The sequence below is a fragment of the Salvelinus fontinalis genome, chromosome 33, assembly GCF_029448725.1.
Source record: "Salvelinus fontinalis isolate EN_2023a chromosome 33, ASM2944872v1, whole genome shotgun sequence".
NCBI lineage: Eukaryota > Metazoa > Chordata > Actinopteri > Salmoniformes > Salmonidae > Salvelinus > Salvelinus fontinalis.
In genome coordinates this window covers 38905740-38921830 of record NC_074697.1, presented here as the reverse complement: position 1 = coordinate 38921830, position 16091 = coordinate 38905740, and the positions used below count along the sequence as shown (strand labels likewise).

At 45.8% G+C, this 16091-nt stretch overlaps 1 protein-coding gene and 1 non-coding gene across 3 annotated transcripts in view; both read right to left on the bottom strand.

Annotated features, from left to right (window-relative positions):
- Positions 1–16091, bottom strand: part of LOC129832197 (huntingtin-interacting protein 1-like) — a 45124-nt gene that overhangs the window by 10470 nt on the left and 18563 nt on the right. For both annotated transcript variants that reach the window (XM_055896076.1, XM_055896077.1), the window contains exons 5-20: positions 11192–11272; positions 10164–10240; positions 9782–9843; positions 8683–8823; positions 8326–8383; positions 8088–8163; positions 7700–7834; positions 7290–7390; positions 6939–7011; positions 6594–6777; positions 6329–6417; positions 5790–5906; positions 5346–5447; positions 3866–4060; positions 3613–3760; positions 3314–3400 (exon numbers count right to left, since the gene is read on the bottom strand). In XM_055896076.1, the coding sequence (XP_055752051.1) occupies positions 3314–3400; positions 3613–3760; positions 3866–4060; positions 5346–5447; positions 5790–5906; positions 6329–6417; positions 6594–6777; positions 6939–7011; positions 7290–7390; positions 7700–7834; positions 8088–8163; positions 8326–8383; positions 8683–8823; positions 9782–9843; positions 10164–10240; positions 11192–11272 (1726 nt within the window). The remainder of the gene's footprint in view (positions 1–3313; positions 3401–3612; positions 3761–3865; positions 4061–5345; positions 5448–5789; positions 5907–6328; positions 6418–6593; positions 6778–6938; positions 7012–7289; positions 7391–7699; positions 7835–8087; positions 8164–8325; positions 8384–8682; positions 8824–9781; positions 9844–10163; positions 10241–11191; positions 11273–16091) is intronic.
- Positions 3132–3247, bottom strand: LOC129832592 (small nucleolar RNA SNORA16B/SNORA16A family). The gene has a single exon (XR_008755977.1). It is a non-coding gene; the product is annotated as a small nucleolar RNA SNORA16B/SNORA16A family (small nucleolar RNA).

The following is a 16091-nucleotide window of genomic DNA, read 5'->3' as shown; positions in this document are numbered from 1 at the left end:
GTCACAAAAAAAGTGTTAAACAAATAAAAATATATTTTAGACTCTTCAAAGTAGCCACCCTTTGCCTTGATGACAGCTTTGCACACTCTTGACATGTCACGCCCTGACCGTAGAGAGCTTTTTATGGCTCTATTTTGGTTTGGTCATGTTGTGATTTGGGTGGGGATTCTATGTTCATTTTCTATGTTTTGTATTTCTTTGTGTTTGGCCTGGTGTGGTTCTCAATCAGAGGCAGCTGTCTATCGTTGTCTCTGATTGAGAATCATACTTAGGCAGCTTTTTCCCACCTGTGTTTTGTGGGTAGTTGTTTTCTGTTTTGTGTCTGCACCAGACAGAACTGTTTCGTGTCGTTCCATTTTGTCTCAAGTGTTCAGTTTAAATAAATAATCATGAACACTTACCACGCTGCGCTTTGGTCCGATCCTTCTTCCTCCGACGACCGTTGCATGGCATTCTCTCAACCAGCAATGATTGTCCCACTAAGCGCAAACCAGATGGGATGGCATATCACTGCAGAATGCTGTGGTAACCATGCTGGTTAAGTGTGCCTTGAATTCTAAATAAATCACTGACAGTGTCACCAGCAAAGCACCCCCACACCATCACACCTCCTCCTCCATGCTTCACGGTGGGAACCACACATGGAGGTTCACCTACTCTGCGTCTCACAAAGTCACGGCAGTTGAGTCCAAATTTGAGATTTTTGGTTCCATCAGACCAACGGACAGATTTCCACCAGTCTAATGTCCATTGCTCATGTTCCTTGGCCCAAGCAAGTCTCTTATTATTGGTGTCCTTCAGTAGTGGTTTCTTTGCAGCAATTCAACCAAGAAGGCCTGATTCACGCAGCCTCCTCCTGACAGTTGATGTTGAGATGTGTCTGTTACTTGAACTCTGTGAAGCATTTATTTGGGCTGCAATCTCTGAGGCTGGTAACTCTAATGAACTTATCCTCTGTAGCAGAGGTAACTCTGGGTCTTCCTTTCCTGCTGCGGCCCTCATGAGAGCCAGTTTCATAATAGCGCTTGATGGTGTTTGCGACTACACTTGAAGAAACATTCAAACTTTCCGAATTGACTGACCTTCATATCTTAAAGATGGACTGTCATTTCTCTTTGCTTATTTGAGCTGTTCTTGCCACAATATGGACTTGGTCTTTTACCAAATAGGGCTATCTTCTGTATACCAACTCTACCTTGTCACAACACAACTGATTGGCTCAAACGCATTAAGGAAAGAAATTCCACAAATTAACTTTAAACACGGCACACCTGTTAATTGAAATGCATTCCAGGTGACTACCTCATGAAGCTGGTTGAGAGAATGCCAAGAGTGTGCATAGCTGTCATCAAGGCAAAGGGTAGCTACTTTGAAGAATCTAACATATATTTGATTTGTTTAACACTGTTTTGGTTACTACATGATTCCATATGTGTTATTTCATAGTTTTGATGTCTTCACTATTACTGTTGTAGAAAATAGTAAAAATAAAGAAAAACCCTTGAATGAGTAGGTGTGTCCAAACTTTTGACTGGTACTGTATATATACACTGCTCAAAAAAATAAAGGGAACACTTAAAAAACACAATGTAACTCCAAGTCAATCACACTTCTGTGAAATCAAACTGTCCACTTAGGAAGCAACACTGATTGACAATAAATTTCACATGCTGTTGTGCAAATGGAATAGACAAAAGGTGGAAATTATAGACAATTAGCAAGACACCCCCCAAAACAGGAGTGATTCTGCAGGTGGTGACCACAGACCACTTCTCAGTTCCTATGCTTCCTGGCTGATGTTTTGGTCACTTTTGAATGCTGGCGGTGCTCTCACTCTAGTGGTAGCATGAGACGGAGTCTACAACCCACACAAGTGGCTCAGGTAGTGCAGTTCATCCAGGATGGCACATCAATGCGAACTGTGGCAAAAAGGTTTGCTGTGTCTGTCAGCGTAGTGTCCAGAGCATGCAGGCACTACCAGGAGACAGGCCAGTACATCAGGAGACGTGGAGGAGGCCGTAGGAGGGCAACAACCCAGCAGCAGGACCGCTACCTCCGCCTTTGTGCAAGGAGGTGCACTGCCAGCGCCCTGCAAAATGACCTCCAGCAGGCCACAAATGTGCATGTGTCTGCTCAAACGGTCAGAAACAGACTCCACGAGGGTGGTATGAGGGCCCGACGTCCACAGGTGGGGGTTGTGCTTACAGCCCAACACCGTGCAGGACGTTTGGCATTTGCCAGAGAACACCAAGATTGGCAAATTCGCCACTGGCGCCCTGTGCTCTTCACAGATGAAAGCAGGTTCACACTGAGCACATGAGCACATGTGACAGACGTGACAGAGTCTGGAGACGCCGTGGAGAACATTCTGCTGCCTGCAACATCCTCCAGCATGACCGGTTTGGCGATGGGTCAGTCATGGTGTGGGGTGGCATTTCTTTGTGGGGCCGCACAGCCCTCCATGTGCTCGCCAGAGGTAGCCTGACTGCCATTAGGTACCGAGATGAGATCCTCAGACCCCTTGTGAGACCATATGCTGACACATGCACATTTGTGGCCTGCTGGAGGTCATTTTGCAGGGCTCTGGCAGTGCACCTCCTTGCACTAAGGCGGAGGTACCGGTCCTGCTGCTGGGTTGTTGCCCTCCTACGGCCTCCTCCACGTCTCCTGATGTACTGGCCTGTCTCCTGGTAGCGCCTGCATGCTCTTGACACCACGCTGACAGACACAGCAAACCTTTTTGCCACAGTTCGCATTGATGTGCCGTCCTGGATGAACTGCACTACCTGAGCCACTTGTGTGGGTTGTAGACTCCGTCTCATGCTACCACTAGAGTGAGAGCACCGCCAGCATTCAAAAGTGACCAAAACATCAGCCAGGAAGCATAGGAACTGAGAAGTGGTCTGTGGTCACCACCTGCAGAATCACTCCTGTTTTGGGGGGTGTCTGGCTAATTGCCTATAATTTCCACCTTTTGTCTATTCCATTTGCACAACAGCATGTGAAATTTATTGTCAATCAGTGTTGCTTCCTAAGTGGACAGTTTGATTTCACAGAAGTGTGATTGACTTGGAGTTACATTGTGTTGTTTAAGTGTTCCCTTTATTTTTTTGAGCAGTGTATATATATACACATGTCCTTCCCGTTAATGTTGCCGAGTTAATTACTGTCAAACTGCACAGAGACCGTCGGTGGCTACCTTTTGACCTGCTACACAAGAACCACGACGGCTTCAATAGGTGCCTGAAAGTAGATTGTGTGTGTGATGGCACAATGCTGTCTAAGGGAGTGAGGGAGAAGATCTGCGTCTGACCTGTGTTGTCTGCCAGGTAGCCGTCTCTGGCAGAGTGAAGTCTGTCCATACAGTCCCGAGATGCCTGACACCTGGACGCCAGGTAGTCTACACACAACGAGGGTACACAGTGAGGGGGAGGCATCTTCCACCATACAAACACACCACTATGAGGGGACATCATCCTACATCACACACACACACACACACAGCACGGGTTTCACAATGTAGCATCATCTCAGACGGTCGGACGGACAGACAGGAACAAAGCTGGAGTCAGGTGTGCATAAGACAGAGGTTGGAGAGGGTTAGGGGCTGACCTGCAGAGCTGGTGCAGCTGATGTGTGCTGGGTCGTCAAGCTGGGCCAGTGAGTCCTGGACTATCCTCTCTGCCTCCTCCACAGCCCCCTGTAGGGTGGACCAGCGGGCTGCCACCAGCTGGCTCTCCAGGGCCTGCTCCCTGCTCTCCTATCCACACAGGGTCAGTGTGAGAATCAGATATCACACACGCTCACTGACAGGCTGAAACACAGGCGCAGACGCACACAAACAGCTACCTCCCCTGAAACACACCTTCTCATTGAGCTGGTTCTGTAGGGCCTCGGCAGTCTTCACTCCACTTTCCCTCTCACTGGCCAGGCTGCTCTGAACACGCTCTAGCTCCTCCCCAAGGCCTGCAAGCTCCTCCTCTTTCTTCAACAAGGATCCCGCTAGCGCCACCTTCTCCGATTCCACAGTCGAGAGCTGCGAACTGAGCTCCTCACTCGACTGAGATTGAGAGACAGAGAGAAGGAAAGTGAGTGAATTGTCAATTGTCAAAGATCCCAGCCACCCCAGTCATAGACTGTTCTCTCTGCTACCTCATGGCAAGCGGTACCGGACCGCCAAGTCTTGGACCAAAAGGCTCCTTAACAGCTTCTACCCCCAAGTCATAAGACTCCTGAATAGGTAATCAAATGGCTACCGGGACTATTTGCATTTTGTCCCACCCCCCAGCCCCTTTTACGCTGCTGCTACTCTCTGTTTATCATGTATGCATAGTCACTTTAACTATACATTCATGTACATACTACCTCAATTAGCCCGACTAACCGGTGCCCCCGCACATTGGCTACCCGGACTATCTGCATTGTGTCCCACCCACCACCCGCCCCCTCTTTTACGCTATTGCTGCTCTCTGTTTATCATATATGCATAGTCACTTTAACCATACCTACATGTACATACTACCTCAATCAGCCTGACTAACCGGTGCCTGTATATAGCCTCGCTACTGTTATTGCCTCGCTACTGTATATAGTCTTTTACCGTTGTTTTTATTTCTTTACTTTGTTCACCCAATGCCTATTTTTTACTTAAAAATTGCACTGTTGGTTAGGGCCTGTAAGTAAGCATTTCACTATAAGGTCTACACCTGTTGTATTCGGCGCACGTGACAAATTAACTTTGATTTGAGTGGGGGGGAAGAGAAGAAACAGTATGATACAGTATTTTAGGATCGTACCTATCCCTGTGTTTACCTGCTGAAATTAACACCAAGGCACACACACTATACACTCCTAATACCACCTTTTTAATGGTGACTACGCCCTAAGTGCTATGAGATATGGATATGACAACTGCCATTCTTCTACTCTCCCTCGCCTGTTTGTGGGCACCCTCCTGAGCATGCGAACAGGAATGTGAATGAGAAAGGGGAAGAAAGAGTTTGTAAGTGAAATGTGTGACAGAGTATGTGTGTGAGGACAGGAGGGAGTGGTTGTGTGAGGGAGAATGAGAAAAGAAGGGGGTAGGGCGAGAGAGAAGTGAGTGTGTTTATTCAGAAATAGGGTTGACAGGAGTGAAGAGTGGTAGGCCTACACACTGTCGGGATCACGCTCCACACAACCCCCTCTCCACACACACACACAGATGGGCAGAAGAGTAACATGGAGTTGGGGAATGTAAAGATAGAAGACAGAGTAAAGACGATGTGAAGGTGTCAGGGTGAGGTCAAGTGGAGTAGAGTGGACTGTACTGTTGGGTGAGTGTTTTTGGCTAGAGAGTTGGCCACCTGTTGGGACGAGGCCATGGTGCTTTTCAGGGTGTCTAGCTCCGCCCTGCTGGAGATCAGCTCCCTCTGCAGCTCCTGCAGCTGCTCCACCTGTTCCTGCTCCTGAAGGGGGACAGAGGCGGGAGAGATGGAGAAAGGAGGGGGAGAGGGAACAGAGAGCGATGTGGGGGAAGAGAGATGTCATCTGCTGGGTCTCCATCCCTACATGTACAGCAAGGCATCTCAGTTACACAACGAGATAGAGAGAGAAGGTTTAAATGTAGTGTAGTATAAAGAAGTTAAGTATATTACATTTGAAGTCATCTGTGTCCATGAAAGCGAGTGAGAGAGGGGGAAAAGAGAGCGAGAGAGGGGGAAAGAGAGAGAGAGAGAGAAACGGTTGAGAGGGAGAGAAAACAAAGAGGGCGATACAGTATTTCAGGACAGTGTGTGCCTTGCCCTCACCCGTCTCTCCGCGGCCTCCTGGGCAGCCTTGACCTTCTCCTGCATCTCTCTCCTCACGCTGTCCACCTCGTCCTGAGCCGCCCGCGCCACCGTCATCTGACGAGTCACCTCCGCATTCTAAAGCCACAAACAGAAAAACACAAGACGTTTTAGGGGAGGGAAGAGCTTTTAGAATTACAAACAAGAAATCTGGAGGAAACGTGTGAGCATTGCTGCTAGAAGTGTATTCTCCATAGAAATGTTGTAGTACAGAATGGATAGGGGGTCCCTGTTCACACCCTACTCCTGGCCCCTCTCCCTGGCCCAAACACCTCTGATGTTTGCAGATTGCTAAGTTGGAAGCAATATGGTGAAATCTCCACCACTACACTGTTCATACTTAACCAGACCCTTCAGATCTGCAAACAAGGGTTCGGGCCAAGGGTTCGGGACAAGGGAGAGGGAGCAAAAGGGCACTGGCTGAGAGGGGTAGGAGTCAGCCTGCACCATAAGTCTGAGGGTTGAGGTTCTTCGATCGTAAGGGGTCTGGATGGGCCTACCTTCCTCAGCAGGTCAGCGTGACTCTGCACCAGCTCTGTGTACTTCTCCTTCAGCTTGACGTAGCGCTGCTCGTTGGCCACCGCTTTCCCTGAGACACACGGACAGACAGCGCTGTTACTGTCACAACAGTCAGAGGGCTGAACACACGTAAACTAACAAAACACATGTCAAGTGGTATAGATTGGTACTGGAGTGTCGGATGGTAGTGGGTAACTGCTAGAAGGTGGAGTTGTGCAGATGTGCCCGGGTTGTTTCTGGACTCACTCTCGATCTCGGTGAGGCTTCGCTGCTCTTTCTCCGTGTCCTCTTTGACCCGGCGCAGGTCGTCAAGCTCCGCCCTCAGGAACTCGCTCTCTCCCAATGCCTGCATCCTCAGGTGGCTCTGCTCTGCTAGCTCCGCCTCCAGCTCATTGACCCGCCCGCGCAGCGCCTGGCACAGACGCCCACTCTGAGAGAAAGAGGCAGAGCGAGAGATGGAAAGTGAGAGGAGGGACAGAATGTTATGGTTCAACAGTGTGTAAACACACTGCCTCAGAAGTTCAGGTTATTATGGAGAACTGGCTCTGTAGTGGCTCAAGTGCCTCATTAAACCTCCTCCCCCCTCCTCACCTCCAATCTGAAAGACTCCAGTTCCTCCCTGAGGGCCTGGATCTCCCGTGTCAGCTGCTCGATCAGGCGGTCCCTAATGGAAACAGGACAGGACAAGGTCGTGTTCATTAGGCAAAGAAACGGTAGAAAACGGGCCAAAACAGAAAAAGGACTAACTGGACGTGGCCAATGATAAAAGCATATTTTCTGTTGCAAAACGTTTTGGTACGGGTGTGCCCAGGCCATACCTCAGCTGCAGGGCTTTCAGTTTGTCACACAGTTCAGACCAATCTATACAGACAAAGGATATCCTACAAATGTCAAATTCGGTCATCCAGAGTGCAGCCAGTTTGGTTCTGTTGTCTTTCTTACTTGTCATCCTTGCGCATCCCGTTCTGATTGTTGAAATTGAAGGGGTCCGTGGCGGCGGACGTGCCAAAGAGGTCGTCGAACCTGGGCTCTACCTCAGCAACCTAGTCGGAACCAACACAGCAAGACAGACAGTCAGCCAGCCAGCCAGTCGTTCTATAGGCTTTAGGTTTCATTAGGTTAAGTTGACAGACACAGATATTGTACAACTAAGACTGAGCACAGAAGTGGCACCGTTTGTAACATGCCATATTCTGTAAAAAAAAAAAATATATATATATATATTACATGCCACAGGAATGGGATAAGTTTGAGTCACCGAGCGCACATAATTCATCTTTCACACACAATATGGCATGTTACAAACGGCGCCCTATAAGAAAGAAGTAATGGGACATGTTCCGATGCGCTACCGGCTGGACGGGGACGTCGGTATCCACCAGGTCCACCATGTGTTCCGTCTCGGGGGAGGACGACTCAGCCGGGATGACTACCACCGGACTGATGTGCTCCGACAACGCCGACGCCCGCAGGAAGTTAGGTGGGTTCTGACAGCAGAGAGAGAGAGAGGGAGAGAGACACACACACAATTAATCAAATTGTATTTATATAGCACTTAACCCAAGTAGCTGAACAGCAACCTGGGCCCAAATTCCTCAAGAGGAAGCAAGGGCAACAGAGAAAATGGGAGACGACGTGCATGTGCATGGGTGTGAGCGTATGTGAATGATACAGTATTTACTTGATAATACACAGCAGAGATCCTGTCTAATCTACAGGCTAGTTCAGGAGGACTCTTACCTCGGGTAACTGTGGGATCTGAATGAGCCTCTTGAAGTACTGCAGGTTACTGGAGCGGTAGAACAGACTCTTCAGCCTAGCAGAGACAACACACACACTGATGAAACACTCCGCCTTCATCATCACACCTTCAGCACTGCAGGCGATAGAGCACTATGCGCCCTGGTCAAAACTAGTGCACCATATAGGGAATAGGGTGCTATTTGGGACGCTATCCATGACTTGTGCGTGAACTCACTTCTTGAACTGCTCCTGGAAGCGGTCTCGGTGGCCCTGGAGTGTGTCAGCAGGAAGGCCTGGAACAGACAAGCAAACAGATCAGAGTTTTGGAATGTGTGTGTGTGTGTGTGTGTGTGTGTGTGAAACTACTGAAAATGTGTGTGTACTACAGTGCGTGTGTACTAAGGTTTTAGCCATTTCCTAACCCCATGATATGACCAGGAAAAGTATGTGAATGATGTGCCCTTGGAATAGCCACAGGTTTTCTGGGACGGTCACAGGAAAAACTGTTGGCCCTAGATTAGTAGTCAAGTATGAGGTATTCAGGCTGTCACTCTGCTATTTGTCCAGCGGGGGGCGTGTGTGTTGGACTCACAGGAGTGCAGCTTGAAGAGCAGCTTGACGGTGTAGTCGTACAGGTGGCTGCTGTCCAGGATGACCTGGATCAGGGGAGCCAGGCGACACTGGCCCGCCGCTGTCACCGACACAGACCGTGACATGTCCAGGGAGCTGAACACTGCAAGGGAGGACACACAAACATATCTGTAATCATCTCGCTCTATTACTCTCTCACACACATACACACACTAGTGACTGTCACACACACAAAAAAAGGCACACACTGTTTGTGCACGCAGGTGGTTAGGAACCGCTGTTCTAGACTGAATCAACCAATGAATATGTACTCCAACAGTATCGCTTTCTTCCTCTCTCATTACAGCTCTCTTTCAGTCCCTCCATCGCCTTTGCACTCCCTCCCTCCCGTTCTGATGCCAGTCCCTACAGACCCAGTCGTTCCCTCCACACAGAGGTGTGGTTTCCTGTGCAGCCAAACCCAGACACACACGCCTCTCAGCTCCTGGGTGACGTGATGCTTTAGCCCGCAAAACATCTCTCCTGATGGGAGGCAAAGTGTGTGTGTGTGTATGATGGATGAGAGGAGGAGGAGGAGACAGGGTAGAAATTTGTCCTACTGAGTGTTGGAGGAAATGGAGGAAGAAGGGCACCATTGTTGAGATAGATGGAAGATGTGTGTTTTACTTTGTGAAGAGTTTATAGTGGCCGAGAGACAGGAGAGTACTCTGTTTTAATGTTCATACTAGTTTACTACTTTCAATTAAGCAATTTATTGGGCACACATTCTAAGTGGTATGCTAGTGTGGATATTGGGACGTAACCTATGAAGCCAAAACCAGGGTTATGTTCATTAGACACCAAATGGAAGAGAATGGACAAGAACAGAAAGGGACTACCTGGACTTGTCAAATAAGAAACACTCATGTTTGTTTTCTGTTGCAAAACTTTTTCCGTTGACTGCGCGGATGAACATGACCCTGACATATAAAAGCTAGAACCAGATGGTTGTGTGTGAACACTGAGGGCCATGTTATGTCACAACATCTTTAGATAAGCGTGGTTGCAGAGGAGAGATGGAGAGAGAGAGAGAAAGAGAGAGAGAGACAGGAATAGCTTACCACCAAGGAATAGGTTGAGCTCACACTCCAGGTAGTCGAACATCTCTACTGTCAACTGGAAGCTGTAGTGAGAGGACACACACAAACACACAGAGGGGTTGGATTGGAGTGTTCACAGCATGTACAAAGAGGAGTAGCCTACACATCAAACATACAGAGGCTGTAAGACCTATGTAGCAATGAACCAGAGTTGGTTTGTCTACATATAACAAGAGTCATATGCTATAGAGTATCTAATAGAAGGCAATAACCAATACATTCTGCATTTTCAACACTTGTAATCATAATTAAAAGGGAACATTGGGGATATATTAGAATATGTATCATTATAGATCCAGCCCTCTGTGGTTTGGTGAAAACAACAAAGGCAAGCGACACTCACAAGTTGTTGACGTCGTTCTCTCCCGCCTCGTCAAGCTGCCTGTTTGACATCTGAAGGTTGCCGGGAAAACGGGGATTCTGGGAGGAGAGAGAAGAACGAGTCATATCAGAACGGGCTGAATCTCAATTGTATTTTCCTGCTCCCACGTCTCATTTCTCCTTGCGTCCTTCTCAAAACGTATCGGAGGAGAAGATTTGAGGGGAGAACCTCAGAACCTTGCCAGCAGCATACCACCCTGCATACCACTGCTGGCTTGCTTCTGAAGCTAAGCAGGGTTGGTCCTGGTCAGTCCCTGGATGGGAGACCAGATGCTGCTGGAAGTGGTGTTGGAGGGCCAGTAGGAGGCACTCTTTCCTCTGGTCTAAAAAAAATAAATAATAATATCCCAATGCCCCAGGGCAGTGATTGGGGACACTGCCCTGTGTAGGGTGCCGTCTTTCGGATGGGACGTTAAACGGGTGTCCTGACTCTCTGAGGTCATTAAAGATCCCATGGCACTTATCGTAAGAGTAGGGGTGTTAACCCCGGTGTCCTGGCTAAATTCCCAATCTGGCCCTCAAACCATCATGGTCACCTAATAATCCCCAGTTTACAATTGGCTCATTCATCCCCCTCCTCTCCCCTGTAACTCATCCCCAGGTCGTTGCTGCAAATGAGAACGTGTTCTCAGTCAACTTACCTGGTTAAATAAATAAAAGATCTTCTGCTCCAATGTGCTTTGAGAAGGAGACGAGGATTCAAAGAAATACAATTGAGATTTAACCTCGTTTTTTTTCTCACTTCAGTAGGCATCTCCATCTCCAGGAACAATGACTAAAACCCCAAGAGCAACACCAAGTCTGCTGCCTGCAGTATTTCACTGAGCTTAGCTATCTATTAACTACTGATTAGTTTTAGAAAAGTGTTTCTGTGTGAGGAATATCCTTAGAGAAGTGTATATGCGAGAGACCGAGAGAGAGAGAAAGACAGACAGACAGACAAGGGAGACTGGTCTGCCTGTCGTTCATACAGGCTGGGGCACTACTCACTTTGACGTGGAACTCCATCTTGGTGATAAGCAGTTTGAGGTAGATGCTGCACAACTTCCCATATCCTTCACTCAGGTGACCCTGAGGGCAGAGGGGGAAAGGGGAACAGATGGAGTCAGAGGCCTGAGAGAGCGACCAGATCAAAGTGAGATAGACATGGTCTTCTCCAGGGCCTTGGGAGAGTTCCAAAGAAGTCGCTAGTTGCTGACATTGCAGAAGGTATTTTATCATTAAATAAAATGTATCTGCAATGTCTTGCACTGTATGAGTGTAGGCCTGTGTGTGTATGTGTGTGTGTGTTAGTGGTACGCAGGTCAGCTTGTCGTTCTCTTGCACCCGCTCGCGATTGCTAACCCATCCGCAACCGCCCGACTATATGTGATAACGTGAAAACTTGAGGCCCACACCTGACCCTAACCTAATAAAGCAAATCAGTCAGAGACGGCAAAAACGATTTGACAGGGGATGCAGGATTTGTTTTGCCTGATTTATACATATTTCTGCTTGTAATTGTTATAATCTATAATTAGATACATTAAGCTTCTCTTCTGTCATTAAATGTTGGCCTAGAAGACTAAATAAACTCTTGCTCACCAGAATAATGTAATAAGTCGATAGAATGAATGTTTGAATCTAGTTGACATCGGTAAAGTTCTCTTTGTCATCGCTGCTCCTTTCATGGAGCAAAGACGTTTAAAGACCGGGGAGAAATTGAAATAATAATTATTATTTTAAACGGGAAAGATGTTCTGTACATCAGTTTGACCGGTTGTAAGGAAATAGAAAGCTGTGAAAACAACCCAACATGTTTCTGATAAGTTTTCAGTTCGGCTTGGATGCATATTTGTGTGGTTGAAATACTAAATTAGCTTTTATGACGCTGATCAGAATCACCTTTATTTGCCAAGTACATTTACACATACTCAGAATTGTACTTGGTAATATGGTTCTGCTAGTGAAAGACAACATTTAGAGACAGAATACAGACAACCGATTTTAAACACATTATATACAACTTTATTTAAAGATATATACCGTCTGTAGAGGGGCTAAATGCACATTCACATTCTCTCAAGATGCTCAAAGATCTAAATCTTGTTCCCCAGTCAAAATGTTGCCTACAATTGGTGTATCATTTTACTGTAAGTAATGATTAATTCTGCAGGAGTTCATATTAAGGCTGTGAGATGTTATAGACCTACAGTCAGTGTCCAGATTTCAGTTACTATTGAACCCATCTGAAACATAGGTTACAGTTCCCTTGACATGCCATAGGCCTATGGCGTGCGTACAGTCAGGCCCTAAAGTTAGGCTCATGCACTAATGCCAGATAGCCTAAAATAATGAAATAAACATTTGATATAGCCTATAGAATGATACATATGGATTTTTTAAGGTATTTGTTTTCTCTTTATTCAACCACACAATATTTCATGACCCTAAACACACCCGCCCGCAGATATAACCACGGTGACTGTGGGTTATGAGTCAACCCCATGCATCACTAGTGTGCATGTGTGTGTGTCAAAATGAATAGCCAGCTATAAAGTAAATTGCTTCTTCTCACTTCCCTTTCTTTGGGCCCTTAGTGTGTTGTCACAACAGGAAGGAAGCAGTACTGACTGGTCATCAAGGTCACTCTCCCAGAGTCCTAGTATATTTTGTACCATCAGTACCACCAAGAGAGACCCAACTAAGTGTACTTTCAGGAAAAGGTTACTTGTCAGCATTAGCCCCTACTGCTCCCCCGTCCATCTGCTCACTGAATGCCTGGGCAGTAAACGGTTTGGCTTTTCCACTGTACTGCTGCAACCCAGAGGCAACTCTTTTGTTGAAATGTGGTTATTTCATGTAAACGTTTTACGTATGTCAAATGAACAGTCCTACATCAATCCTTTAACTGGATGGAAACATTTGTTTCAGTCCACAGTCAGCCCTCCAAAAGAGTGTAAAGATGTTGTCTATACACAGTAGCACCATTAGGATACCATAACAACAGTGTGTTTGTTGTTGAGTCGGACTCAGGTTTAGCAGGACCACATTGCTGTGTGACTGTCACCTATTAGAATGTTTGTCACTCAGATGGCGATACTAACTGACAGCAGACCGGCATGGACGCACCACACTGATATTGCGTTGAGGGGAAATAATGAGGGTGATCAGGATTTTACCCCCCAGTCAATGTACAGTAAATGACATGCGTGTTCTAAAAATCACACCATATTCCCTATATTAGGATTGTCCCCAACTAATAAAAAACATATTGGTAGACCGAAAGTTTGTTAATCGTATATTTTTCCATATATAGACACACCCTATGTGTTTTTTTATAAAATCAACTACACTGAACTAAAGTATAAACGCAACATGTAAAGTGTTGGTCCCATGTTCCATGAGCTAAAATAAAAGATTCATGAATTTTTCCATACGCACAAAAAGCTTATTTCTCTCAAATGTTCTGCACAAATTTGTTTACATCTCTGTTAGTGAACATTTCTCCTTTGCCAAGATAATCCATCCACTTGATAGGTGTGGCATATCAAGAAGTTGATTCAACAGCATCACCATTACACAGGTGCTGGGGACAATAACAGGCCACTTTAAAATGTGCAGTTGTCACACAACACAATGCCAAAGATGTCTCAAGTTGAGGGAGCGCGCAATTGGCATGCTGACTGCAGGAATGTCCCCCAGAGCTGTTGCCAGATAATTGAATGTTAATTTATCTACCATAAGCCGCCTCCAACATCGTTTTAGAGAATTTGGCAGTACGTCCAACCGACCTCACAACCACAGACCACGTGTAATCCCGCCAGCCCAGGACCTCCACATCAGGCTTCTTCACCTGTGAGATCGTCTGAGACCAGCCTCCCAGACAGCTGATGAAACTGAGGAGTATTTCTGTCTGTAATAAAGCCCTTTTGTGGGGAAAAACTCATTCTGATTGGCTGGGCCTATGAACTCCCAGGCCCACCCATGGCTGCGCTCCTGCCCAGTCATGTGAAATCCATCGATTAGGGCCTAATGACTGATTTGCTTATATGAAATGAAACATGTTGCATTGATATTTTTGTTCAGTACATATGCATTGAGCTTGTCTGATGCTTTAAGCACACTGTTTGATGAAATGAGACACAAATGACTCAAAAAGGGAGCCAGAGATCAAGATAACCAGAAGAAAGAAACCTTAACTTGATGCAACCATCCTCCTCCCGCTCCTGCTGGCTTCGCATATTCTGCCATTATTATCCTGAATTGGTCATTAATAGGCTACACGAGGAGGCAACAACCTGTTTCATGTGGAATGCCAATTTATCTGTGTGCCAGTTATGGTTTTCATATGCACATGTGTGGAAGAGTTTAATTTAATTTATAATAACGTCTTCGTATATCAAAATCATTGTAATGTGGTTAATCAAAATTCTATCTAAATGAAAATGATACAAACCTAAAAAAGTAACTTCTATTGCAATTGCCACCTATGTAAAAATAGCCTACATAAAGCCAACAAATAAAAACATTGCAGCCTGCAGGTCGAAAATATCCTGTTGAAAATAAATATCCTATGAATCACATTGGCTATGCATGGCCTGCCTGCAACGAGCTTGAAACATTATATCAACTATTAACTTGGGTCTAGGGCTGTTGCGGTGACCGTATTACTGACACACATGAAGGCAGTCAAATTTCAATGTGTCCGTTTAGTCAAGGCTTCTCCAAGCTCTGATGCTGCCGATGGTCATAAGTAGCCTACCAAACTTGCTAACTGCCTGATACCCAGCACCCTATTGTTCCTCTAATCACTCTGGCATCAATGCAAATGTGATCAAAAATCTAATCAAACACTTCATGACAGCCCATGAGCTCATGTTGTGCAAAATTTTCATAGGCCATGCAATTGCGCAAGAAAACAGAGGTATGGCCTCTATTAAAAAGAGGAGGATCCCATCAGCTTTCTAAAGGCTAGGCCTACTATATTTATTCCTCAACTTTCCTAATACTATAGCCTACCTGGCTGGGGTAAAAATTACAACAAAAGAAAATACATGGGAAAAGCGGTCCTCCATTCGCTATTTAAGTGCATAGATGACATGTATTTTTTCCATGCCCCTGTTTCAGGATAAGTGCATGACAAATTTCACACATGTATTATTTAGTATATGTAAAAACAATATTAAATCAAGAATAGCCTGATGGGGGACAATATTAGCCTATCACTTGTAAATGATACATTATCACTTGTGAATTATGACCAGCGTAAGGCAAGAGACAATGCCTTTTTTCCCCTCGACTTTTTCAAATCATAGTCACAAACCTCATGTAGCCTAGCCCATAGGTTTGTATCATAACTTAAGCCAAATAGTTGTAATAAGTTAAGCACATTAATCTGTTTTACAAGGGGTGTAGAGCCTAACTGGCATACATAAGCAGCGCGTGAGCTTTAAGAATGCACCTTTATAATAAAAGCATTACATGCATAGTCACATTTGCGGTCACTTTTGATAATGGTGTTTTCCTGCTAATGGAACATCTGTGCTTATAGCCCACTGCCGTGTGCGCATTGCTGCACTTATGTGTTAATATAATAGTTTACCAACATTTTAAGCTAAATGTTCTGATCTGTTGCGTCAGCCAAATTGTGTAAAAAAAAAAAAATTATGCTAGTGGTTGTATGTATTAACTTGGGATCTATCGCATCCCACAACTGTCCCAGACTATGTTTGGAATATTTATTTCTCGCACAGAATAGGTCAACTTTTGTACTATGGGGGATAGTAGATTGACATAGGCTAGTGCTTTTGCTGTTTGTTAGGCCTACTCATCTTGTTGGCTGATGAAAAGTAAATTAACAGTACTTCCAATATCTTCAATATGCACCTCGGAATTGGATAAGGACACA